The sequence below is a fragment of the Nelumbo nucifera genome, chromosome 7 (genome assembly GCF_055504915.1).
Source record: "Nelumbo nucifera cultivar China Antique chromosome 7, China Antique-T2T, whole genome shotgun sequence".
Lineage (NCBI taxonomy): Eukaryota > Viridiplantae > Streptophyta > Magnoliopsida > Proteales > Nelumbonaceae > Nelumbo > Nelumbo nucifera.
The window spans coordinates 48,683,419-48,696,048 of record NC_142655.1 but is presented as its reverse complement, the minus strand read 5'-3'; the positions used below and the strand labels follow the sequence as shown (position 1 = coordinate 48,696,048).

The 12,630-nt window shown below is 35.3% G+C and overlaps 1 protein-coding gene across 1 annotated transcript; it reads right to left on the bottom strand.

The window, feature by feature from the left end:
• Positions 1 to 10,714: 10,714 nt before the first annotated feature.
• On the bottom strand, positions 10,715 to 12,297 carry LOC104608138 (UPF0481 protein At3g47200-like). The gene has a single exon (XM_010274031.3). It carries the CDS (start codon positions 12,268 to 12,270, stop codon positions 10,912 to 10,914), a length of 1,359 nt encoding a protein of 452 aa, XP_010272333.3. The 5' UTR covers positions 12,271 to 12,297; the 3' UTR covers positions 10,715 to 10,911.
• Positions 12,298 to 12,630: the final 333 nt, after the last annotated feature.

The window sequence follows — 12,630 nt, the reverse complement described above, 5'->3', positions numbered from 1 at the left end:
TTTTTATAAACTATTACGATAAGTAGTATATAGCAACGATTTTCTATATAAACCATTGCAATAGACCTTTTTTAGCTAATATTTTCATGAAAAACCATAATGATAGGTATTATATAACCACAATTTTCTTTATTAACCGTTGCGATAAGTATTCTATAACCATAATTTTCATGAAGAATCATTACAATAGACATTCTATAATCACAAATTTCTCTATAAACCGTTGTGATAGGCATTATATAGTCATGGTTTTGTTTATAAACTAATGCGATAAGCATTCTATAGCCATGGTTTTCTTTATAAACCGTTGTAATAAGCATTCTATAACCACAGTTTTCATGAATAACTATTGTTTTAGGCATTATGTAGCTATGATTTTTTGTTTGAACTATTGCGATAAGCATTCTATAACCATGGTTTTCTCTATAAACCATTGCGATGGGCATTCTATAACGGCAATTTTCATAAAACCATTGCGATAGGTATTATGTAGTAGCAATTTTTTGTTTGAACCCTTGCAATAGATATCATATGGCAACAATTTTCGTAATGATTATTGCAATAAACTGTTGCAATAAAAGGACCAAATTTTCTTTTTTAAATGTTTTTAACCACATTTTTTTTCATTGCTATAGTTATTTTTGCAACGGTTTTTGTAATGTTATAGCAACAGACATGATCTGTTGCTAAATATTAACTCTATTAACGGTTTCAAAATCCCACTACGAGAACCTATTGCCATGGTGGAAAATGCATTGGTTTGTGTCCATTGCTAGCAATGGTTTTGCCCGTTGCTAGAAGTCCATTTTTCTGTAGTGTATTCAAATATCTAAGCCCAGGTCTTGAATGTGAGGGGATAGATAGTAAATGTTTTCTAGTACTAGAATCATTTTTTGATAAATTTTGTATTTTAAATGAACATTATATGGAATGGAGTATTTTTATCACAAAAAAGTATTAGTGGTTGCCTAAATGTTGGAGCTTGTCACTATTTGATTAGCCACCTTATGGGTCTCAAATGTATCATTCAATCATGAAAGGAATTTTGCAAAATTTATTTAAAGAATGAACTTATAAACTAACAAATAAAATTTGGAACAAAATATGAGCTTATTTGGGTAGGTGAAAAAAAAAGAAATTAGAGATTTAGTGGCAGTCTTGACTACTGCTGAAATATATGGGCCAAAAAAGGTATCAAACTTATAGCGGTAGTTTTTTGAGCTTACTAGCAGTCACCAAAACTGTCTCTAGAACCTTTAGTGGTAGTTTGTTAACTTCCGATAAAACTTCTAGTGGTAATTTTAAGGACTTAGCGGCAATAAAAGTTATTTTTCTTATAGTATTTGGTGATGGTTCACCTTTAGAAAGAGCATTTTCCTACTGTAACATGACATAACCTGAATAATAAGAATTTTGGGTCTTACAAAATAGTGAAGATGATCAATGATAATGCCTATGTGATAAATTTTCCATATAACTAGGCAAAATTATACACACTTTCAATGTTGTTGATTTGTACAAGTACCTTACCTAAAATCATATTGAGGAGAATTCATGTACAATTTTACTTAAAATGGAAGGGATTGGTGTAGAATGAGTATCTAAAGGGTTCTTAAAGGCCCATGAACATTGAGAAAGAAAAGGAAGAGGCCAAAATTGAGACTATAAAATATAGTAGGTCAATCTTGTAGTGGATTTTGCACCCATTTTGAACTTAATAATGTAGAATTCTCAAGGCAAGCTGTAAGTCTATGAAAAGCTCTTGAAATGTATTCTCAAATGTATAAAACTAACTTGGATTTAGAGTTACCTAAATTGAGATATGTCCAATTTATTAGATTGTTGAGTTCACCATAAAGATTGCAAATACACTAATTCTGAGCTTTGAGTTACATAAGTGGAGATATGTTCAATTTATTACCTAAGAAAGTAAGAAGATTCTTTTTATTAGATATAGTATTTTAGAAACTTTGTGTTCAATTAGGAGTTTTCTAATTTACTTGATATGTTATGTATAAATATTGATCATTATATATTAAATTAATATAACAAATTGAATACAATTGCTTTAAGTTTTTCATCTCCTTGTGGATTTGAGGGCTTCTCTTATTTCAATAAGCTCCTTATTGAAGAATGTGATTCTCTTCTTCCTTCCACACTTTCCATTCTATGTCATCAAGGCAATGGTTTATTTTAAAAAATTGAAAATGACATTTGTGTCTCAAGACTCCCAAGTGACCACTTCAACAAAACAAGTTAGGGTTCTCTTCTTCTTTTCATTGTTATTGTTTCTCCTCACCCCCAATGCTATGCAATACTTCTTCTCTCCTCTCTTTCAACCAGTCAAATGTTAGTTGTAACAAGAACCTTTTTGAGTGGCAATGAAGAGAACGACAACAACCTTTTTGTTCTTGGGTGGTGAGTAAAATTGTGACAAATTTGTTGGGCAGCAATGACCTTTAGATATCATCTTTCCCTCTTATTTCTTTAATTTCCCCATCAAGCAATGAAAGGATTATAAATTCATATATTCTTTCTTTCTTTCTTTCTCTTATATCTAAAACCACTAATGAAAACTCTATTACAGACCCTAGACACAAATCACAACCGGTATGAATTACTTGAATGAGCAATATCCAAATCTCATGTAATAGGTTGGATGGTAAGGCTACAGAAGGGGTCTCCATGAAAGACAAATGCTGATTGAATAGGTAAGGAAAGTTGGGGGTAGTGTTGCTAAGGGTAAGGTGGTAGGTGGTAGAAAGTTGGGAAGCTAGGGCTCTCTAGGCTCTTGAATTGATCTCGTGTGGAGAACTTCAGACCTCTCCTACTTATATAGGAAGGGGTAAAGTTATTAAAGGAGACAGAAAAACGATAGGAGGAAACTTGTTTGTTCTAGATAGGTAACTACGATTTGTTAAATACATAGCAGGTAAGTTTCTTAGGCTCTGTTTGGCTCGTGGGAAGATTTTGGTGGGATGGGAAAGGATGGGATGAGAAAGTGTAAAATTTTCACTTTTCATTGTTTGGTTATACAAAGGAAAATAGTGGGAAAATTCCTTTTTCCATGTATGTTTTGTGAGAAAATGGCTTCAATCTGTAAAAAATGGGATAAAAAGGTTAGATCTAGGAAGCTAATGACTAAATGTTAGATCTGATTGACAAAAATATTAGTTTTATAGATGTAAATTCCACTTAGTTTTAAAGTTAGTTTAATGAAAAAGAATATTTTGACTACAAAATTTACAGATGTAATATTGTTAGTAGTTAGTTTTGTAGATCAATAAAAAATGCTATATCTATATAATTTATAGATTTGGTTATTGTTACAATTGTTAGATTTATAGAAAATGTTACAAAGAATGTTTTATAGATGGAAATGTTAGATCTAGGAACCCAATAACCAGATTTGCAAATTTTATAGATTTGAAAGTAATGTCATTCTTAGTTTTGCAAATAGAAATCCCACACACATCAATGGCATTTACGAATATATCTATAAATGTTAGTTGTTGGTTTTGCTAGTTGATAGGCATGGGAAAAGAAAATAAAAGAAACTTGAGGTTGTTGGAGAAGAATGAAGTTTTTCACTCCAGCCAAACTTTCATTGGAGACGCCGAAGGAAACAACTAGGTCTCCAACCATTGGGGGGGAGGGAGGGAATAAAAGGGATGGGGAAGAAGGAAGAATGTGCCAAAAAACAAAATAGTAGGTGAGAAAATGAAGTAGAAGATGGATTTAGTCTTACCTTTGAACGAAATGGTACGTTGGACAATCGTCAGAGATCTTATTGTAGAAGATGGACCTGGTCTTACCTTTGAATGAAGAAGAAAAGTCTCTTAAGGCTTTTTGCTCTGACAAGGCCCGCGATATTTTCTTAGGAGTGCTTTTTCATTGAGATTGCACTGTTTTGGTGTGATCTTGATTAATGATTTTGGGGTCCCGCATTCCACGTTTTTCTCATCCCACCCCTATTTCTCTCAAAACAAATAAGAGACAAAAAGAATATTTTTGGAATATTCTCTTTTTCTCATCCCCATCCTACAAACCAAATGGAGCATTTTTGTTCATGAGAATCTCTTGGGATTAGAATTTCTTGTCTTTAGAATTCTCACGTGGGCATACACTTATAGTTACAGCCCTTTTGAGAACTTACCCATAGTGACATAGGTTAGTGGCTCCTTCTGTGTGGACACTTGACAATGGATATGTGACATCGCAAATGGGCCGACATTGTTGTTGTATGAAGGGAATCATGTAGTGTCAAGTTAAGTTGAGAGTGGTGATGGATGTGATAGCGCATTATATGTTAGTTACACTATTAATGTTTATTAGCGACATCACATATCGTATTTTTGTCATTGTTCATTCTGAATGATATACTTGCTAGTAATGAGGTTACTGAGTTCATTGTAGGTGTCACCATAAGTTCCATATGGTTTGTTAGGTCGCGGGACCCTATGATTTTAGTTGCTAGCAACATGGTTGTATTGCTTTTGGTGATGGTGACAGACTTCACCATAGGTACCGTGGCAATTACTTTTGTATCATTATGATGCCCATTGCAAATTTTGTGATGGCGATCTACATGTAGTACTTACACTCTCAAGTAGTAGAAACATATAATCTTCTCTAGCTTGGATGATTTGCAGAACTCTCAGCGTTGATTTGGCCAACTACAATTTCCTTTTGGGAATATTTGCTGATTGATTTCGATGGTTGTTGCAGGTAGAAATAACGGGTTTTAAATAAATTAGAAAAATCAAAAGAACTCTAAGAAAGCCACAAGACTTGTAAATTACACAACATTTGCATAAAATGAGATTGGGTAAAGGGTTTCCATAGGAAATCAGATGTGCATGCTCTATAAGAAATTAGTTTCTATAAGTATTTCTTTTATTTTTCTTTAATATTTCATCTATTTTTATATTATGTTTATAAATATTTTAAATTTTATTATTTTATTTATGATATCATGGATTGAACCATTTCACTTAGATGGTTGAATCATTGACCCAAAGATAGGTGGCAAAGCAGTTCCATTTCTTTTTTATTTTTTATTTTTAGGCGGTTCCATTTCCATGTCAATTTTTAAAACTTTGGTGTAAAGTTCACATACGCCCCATTGTTTTGGTGGTCTCACTTATTTAGGAGTGATCATGTGTCAAACTAGTCAAAGCCGAGCTTTGGTGTAAAGTCCACATACCCATGGTTTTCGAACCGCTGTTGACCTGGATGGTCAGACTATTCGACCCGGGTGGTCAAACTGTCGACCCATTGACCTATTCAACGATTTTGACCATTTTTTATTTTTAATTATTTTTTTTAATTTGTGTTGTCAGAATAGACTGTCTGTTCGAACTAGACCGTTGAACCATCAACCTAAAAACTGGTGGCCAAAATAATTCCATTTTCAAATCATTTTTTAAAACCACGATTTTCACCACCTACTTCTTGCTTGGTGAATTGCACCCATTGATCAGCAAATAAGGCTGCTCATGCTATAACAAAATGGGAACCAGGTCGGTTATTCCAGATATCTTGAATTCTATTCTTGTAAATGATATTTCATCAAGCTTGAATCAACGAAATCAGCATACGAGCTTTCTATCCTAAAAAAGAAAAGATTTAAAGTATTAAAGTGGGGTCTCAAATTAGTCAATTGATATTGAAATGCAGATGACGTGAAAAAGGTTCCAACTAACCTTGCCATCGAAATGGAATGACATATAGATGAAACTAATATGGTCCATCTATCCGCATGGTGTCCTAATTGATATGCCAAATCAATCTAAAGATCTACGTGATCGAAGTCATTTCTTAAACAATCATTGAATTGATCTCAATTATCTAAATGTACTGGGATTTCAATAATTTAGGCCATTCAATTAAGTATATATTTGGCATCGATGCTGCATATACAAAATTATTTTCTGAGAACATGATTTTTTTTTTGTTTGGAAATGTTGCTGCCAGATAAAACGTTTTATGAGACAACAATAACACCTTCTGTTTGGTACCAGTGCTTCATATCTATTTTCAGCACTGATACCCATTGTAGGAAGTAGTCCAGGTCAGTGCCCCATCATGTCTTCATTGGTAGCAACGAGCTCCAAACTGAGAAAACGTCAAATTCGGTGTTTCCCCAGACCATGCCTTCTTGATTTTCAAGGCATGACTTGGAGCACCATTTTTTATGGAAAAACGGTTCCAAACATGCTACCGTTTTCTGGAGCACCGATTTTTCCAATATGGCACTGATGTATCACCGTTTTCTGGAGCAACGGCATCGATGTCAAACACCGCCTAAATCAATCAAATAATCTATGTTATCTAAGTGGCCTCTTGAAAGTAATGAATTAATCATGAGCATGTATCAATGTCTCAATTGATCTCATCCATTCAATTAATGAATGAAAATTTCTAAGTGTGTATCAAGTTACCTATATGTTTATCATAAAAAGAAAAAAATCTATTTTGAAAAACCATCCAAATGATGTACCTATTTTGTTTTAGAATGCATTGGGTTAAATTGGGATCTGTTTTGGTTCTTTTGGGTCTGGTGTCGTTTTAGCCAAGTTAATTGGGATCTCTTTTTGGCTTTCCTGGTTTTAGGCAGGTTATGGTTGACCCTCATTTTTGTACTTGTTTTCTTTTTCTTCTTTTATAATGTATTTATTCCTTACCATTTGCTTTTAAAAAGTCATAGGTTTAAGTTTCATACAAGTTCTTAATTTTCAATTTATAGCATAAGACATCAAAGTCATTTGCAGTTCATTTCATAATAACGTATAATGTTTTGACCTTTTTTTAGTTTAATTTATTGATATTAGTCAATTTTTGATATCAATCCTAATTTGATTCAATTTCAAAGTTCAACTATATATAGTGAATTTCCGAATATTTATTGCACATTAAATTAAAATTTCAACCATTCGCATTAGAGACATCACATGAACTACTTTTCATTGGTTTCGTTTTACAAGGTGTACTTACCATCAAGACTTTAAACATTAAAGATGTTAGATATGACGTATTGTTTTATCATTGGTTCACATCTTTTGCTTCACGGTTCGTTCATGTGCTTTAGATAGAGATGTTAGATAAGGTTTTATTCAAATTCAAATATTAACAATTCAAATTCGTATCTAACTATATCTGATTGAAATTGACTCATTTTGCACCTTAGATAGAGAGATGCTACCCTAAATTCCCAAAATTTCAAGTTATATAGGTATCTCTACAAAGAAACTAATTAATTTATGAAAACATATTAGACTAACTTCAAATTCCATACATTCTAATTTAATTAAAATGATATAATCCTGTTAAGGCTTCTCAAAAAAAAGAAAAAAAAAAGAAAAAAAAGAAAAGAAAAGGAAAAGGTTAAGCTATAAGATTCACATCTAACCATTTTCAACCACGACAGAACTAGTGAACCTAACAATGTTCTTCTATGGTCTTGAATTTCACTGTAAATAGAAGCTTAAGAGGCCAATAGGTCATACAAACCTATTAAATAAGTAAATTTTGTAAAAAATATTTTAGAAAACCCAAGTGTGAAAATGCAACCACTAGAGATCTGTAAAAATATACGGAACAACATCCTTTAGACTATATTTGGTTTAAAGGAAAAGGTAGGGAAAGGAAGGAAAAGGTATAAAAACCCGTACAAGATTTATAAAGGTTTTTCTATCTTTCCTCTCCTTTTCCTACTTTTTCTTTTAAACCAAACACAGCTTTAGTGCAACCTGAGCCAATTGAGATTGTGCTATCACCATACAATGGGATAGATTACCAAATATTCAGTCACAAAACAATGAAAAAAATTAACGGAATTTCTTCATATTAATTATTACTTATAATGCACAATTAATGCGCAACTAGATGCCTCCTTACAATTTTGCCCTCATAATAAAACTGGAGCAAATTAACAAATATATGTATTTGTCACAAAAAAGTCCAGAAATTCAGTGGCACATTCAAACCAGTTTTAAGTTCCTAATTCCTAAATTTGTTTTTGTTACTTAATGTACCAACGCACAAGTTCCTAGGTGGCGAAATTGATTTTTAGGACAGTGGTTGCTAGCTACACACCTGATCAGCTATTACAAATAAGTTTCTCTCTCTCTCTATTTTGCATATTGTTCCAATTTCAGTAGAGTACTGCTATTGCCTGTTGCCTCCATCTATTGCATACTTATTCTCAACAATATCAATGTCATTTTTAGTTCATTTTATTAATAATATATAATATTTGATCACTTTTGTTTTAATTTAATAGTGCTATTAAATATTTAATTGCATTTTTAAATTCATTTTTAATCCAATACAAATTCAACGGATAAGATTAAATTCAAATTTTTTCGATAAAGACAGAAGGGGCCATGGTTTTCAAAACCGGACTGGACTAGATGGTCGGACCGGAAAAACCGGGAACCAGTTAGGTGATCGGTTCCGTTTTCCCCTAAAAATCGGATTTCTCCCCAAAATTGTTGATTTTGGTCAACGAACTGCTGAACTGGGCGGTTAACCATTTGAACAGTTTTGACCATTTTTTATTTTTTTGTTAGAATGGGCCAAGCATTCGGTTCGAACGGTCGGACCATTCGACCCGGTAACCGAACCCCTAACTGGTTCGGCCACTAGGTCGGTTTTAAAAACCATGGAAGGGGCTACACAAGACAGGGGTAGTACGTCCTGATAAATCAACAAAACAAATAAGAGAAAGAGGAGGGGGAGGGAAGAGAGACTAAAAGACAAAGAATCCGAAGAAAATGAAAGCACTTCATGAGCCAACCAATCTGTAGGCTGATTAGCCTCCCAAAAACACATGTTTGTACCTTAATCCTCTGTCGAACAAGCTCTTCATCTGAACACATTCTTTGATCATGTTAGTTATGCTCCAAGGAGGGAGAGTTTTCTCATTGAGACATGAGATAACAAGCTTGGAATCGTCTTCAATAATGATAGGAGATTCTCTGAAATTCTAAGCCATATTGTGGGCTTCCCAAATTGCCCAAGCTTCAGCTTGGTTGATGGTGGAAACCCCTAATTTAAACACTTTTAAGTCTAAGACTTTTCCAAGGTGGCCTTGAGCAATACTTTCTATTGAGAAATTTCTATCACTGTTGCCGGAAGCATCAAAATTAATCTAGATATAGCTGATATTGGGGATTTCCATACTATAGCCTTCTAGTGCTTAGCACACATTCAACAATGGATTCTCTCATTCCCTCTAAATATTCTAAAAAGAGGTTCATCGCCCTTTCCAGAACAATTGGAGGGGGAGAAAACTTGTACTTAAAAACTCTTTCATTCCTATTTTTCCAAATTGACCATAGGATAAATGCTAGTTTTTCTCTTATATGAGCACTCCCATCCCCCTTGTTATTTCCAATACGAAACCACCACTCCACAATAGATTGATCATTTTCATTAGGACCTCAAGATAGGCGTTAATTATAGCCCAAATCTATTTAGAGAAATTGTAGTAACTAAAAATATGGTCAATGTCCTCAACTTCCCCACAAAAAACAAGTATGTCAAAACCTCTCTTCCTAAGATGATTTCTTGTAGGAAGTTTGTTTTGGAGAAGAAGGTATAGAAAAGTTTTTATTTTTGGAGGGCATCCAATTCTTTGAATCATTTTTGCTCAACCACGCATGATCATTTTAGAGAATATGCTGATTTGATGGTGAATTCACCTTTAGGATTATAGCCCCAAATTAATTTATTATTTGCTAAATGAGGAGATGAGATCAGTTTTATTATCTGCCAAATCCGATTAAGAACTATCCTACCAACTTTATCTTCGACCTAAAATTTTCTCTCATAATCAATCAAGTTTGAGACATACATGTTGCTGCCAAGGATGGGGCCGAGGGCAACAAGGTAATTTCAATTCTTTGGCCGAGGCTGATGTGTCCAAACTGAGAACAAGAGAGTGCACGTCAGAGGCCCCGGGTTATATCTCAGGGGTGGAGACTTCGACGGTCAAATTAGTTAAGTGTATGAAAGGGGTCGAACCAGGCTAGAGACGAGGGCTTAGACGAAGTCACTTAAGAGCAAGAGAGTTAGAGAACAATATGGAGCAAGATGGATTTACCTTAAGCTGGGCACCCCCTTTTATATTTGACCTTGCAATGGAGTGGTTAAGGGTTGTTAGGAATGGAGGGCCTGGATCTTGTCCGACCGATGCCATGTGGTGCAATCCTGGGCCTTGCCATATGTGCCTACATCAATACATATCTTTATTTCATCATTTTCAATGCTTATTTCTTCGATTAGAGGTTTCCCAAACACCCAATTATCTAGCCAAAATTTGATTGATCTTCCATTCCCACTAACTAACAGATAGGATTCCGGGCAACGAGAATGCGTTTCTAGACCCAAGAGATATCTTTATAATTAATATTGACATCCCAAAAACTCTCTCTTTATAATTAATATTGACTTTGACCCATAGGTTTTCCTCACTTAAAATTTTTCATCCAAGTTTTGCCAGAAGATTAAATTCGAATTTGAATACAAGCAAATCAAATTTAATTTCGATCCAGGTATATATCTGAGTTGATCTGATTGGTTTGCAACCCTAATTGTAAAAATGGGGAAAGCGTCACACAATCCAGACATGGAAGAGAGAGAGAGAAAGAAAATAGAGCCATTTGTAGGTCGTATGAATAATGTCCACTAGGCCCACAACTTTTCGATCGTTCTCATAAAATGCCATTAAACTAACAGTTCCATGGTCCAAATTAAATAAACGTTATCTTGTGAGCAAGATGACGGTATAATTGCAGAATATTTGCAATATAACAACGTAAATAATTGTCTTAAAATCATGAATTGCAACCGCAATTTTACAATTAGCTATCTTGGTGCTTACCTGTTATTAACATCTATTTGGTTTCACAGCTGATGAGGAGGGTAGAAATAGGCAAAAACATTGAAGAAGGTCTGAGCCATGGTGAGGAGGAGGAGCACAACAGCAGCAAACAGTGAAATGAACGACCAAGGAGAGTTGAAATAAGTATTCTTCAAACTTGCCCAGTAGACATGCCAATGGCTGTCATAGTACGTATTCACATCGTCAAACAGTTTGGTTAGGTAGCATCTCTGGATGTCGAAGGCCACATCCTTGCCTAAATTATTGAAGAGATCTGCAATATCTGCATCAGTTCCGAAGTAGTTCTCAATGATATTGTGTTTGGAAAGGTACCCAACATCCTTTGGGGTGTCAATCAGGCAATCCAGTAGAGTCGCATAAGTGGTGATGTGCTTGGAGCAATGTCTGTGGCACTGTTCGTAAGCAACACAGTTAAGGAAGAAGGAGCCCATGAAGTCATCAATCGTTATTGTTGGCATTTTGAACACCCCATTTCTGAATTTCACATCCAGGAAACTATCTGCCTCTACTTTCCTGAACTGGATTCCTGCCCGCCGGAGCCTTTTAACGCATTGAATTACTTGGGTTGACGAGGTGGACTTCTGTGGCTCTGGTTGGGACTCTGGGATGAAGCTTGAGCGGAATAAATCAAGCAAATGTTTGGGTTGGAGTCGGAGCTTTTCATACTTGTTAATAATTTCGTCAGGTCTTTGCACTGCATTGTTGAAGAATTCCAAGGCAAGTTTGACGAGGGAGGGGCCTGATTCATCTCCTGGCATCTGTGATAAATCGAACAAGGATTCGAGAACAAAAAATGGAAGTTGGTTCTCAAGCCGAATTAGATCCCTCAAGATGAAGGGGAAGACCCAAGACATGGAGAAGATGGGGTCAGCATGGTCTCCCTGCACACACCTCCCAACTATCCTAAAGAGCTCGATGACAAAGCAACCATCCAAAACCATCATCTCGACAAATTCATCACTGTCCAGGCCAATTGTCTCTGAGTAGCATTCTCTGGCCTTCTCCTCTAATGATTTGACAGTCCTCACATAGTCTTCTAGGCCTAAGCCCTTGCTTTCTGTTCTGGAAAGGAGGGAGCCCAGGAAGCGCCACTTGTGCTCTTCGATCATCTTGAGCTGACTCTCACCATGGTGGTAAGGACCGATTGATACAATATGAGGTTGGTAAGCCTTGCCGTTGACGTCGATGAGGCTTTGAGGGACTCTAAATATGCAACAGGATCTCCGGCCAGCTGAGCTTTTCAGAAGCCACGGGGTTCTTGAGATCTTCTGTTGCATGAAAGCTAACTTCTCCTTGTTCACATCACAAATCCTTGCGACATGATCAGTCTCTTGCTTTACATCTTCAGGGCTTATTTCCATCTCTCAGTTTCCTCCTTGTTAATGTTTTGGAATTCATGACCTTTAATCTGTCTCTCTTATCTTGCACGCTCTTAATAGTGAACCAACTAGAAGAACGCACTCAGAATGGTAGATGAAGGGAAGTTGAAAGAGACTTGGAATGTTTCTTGTATGACTAGTCTAGTGGCCAAGTGGATAGATATTCCAAGTAGTCCACTAATCCTTCACTGAAATAATCAAACAGGTGGGGTGATAAAAGAGATTTAGACCTTGGCGCAGTTGGTTCTGATGAAGTTAGGGAGCTGCAGTTAATTTGCTTACTCTTACTTATTGTCCACGTTCTTCCCTTATATATATATATATATATATAGCCAGCTGCGC

Bases quoted from the DNA above. Each gene is read 5' to 3' on its own strand.
- LOC104608138 (XM_010274031.3), bottom strand. From the start codon at position 12,270: ATGGAAATAAGCCCTGAAGATGTAAAGCAAGAGACTGATCATGTCGCA.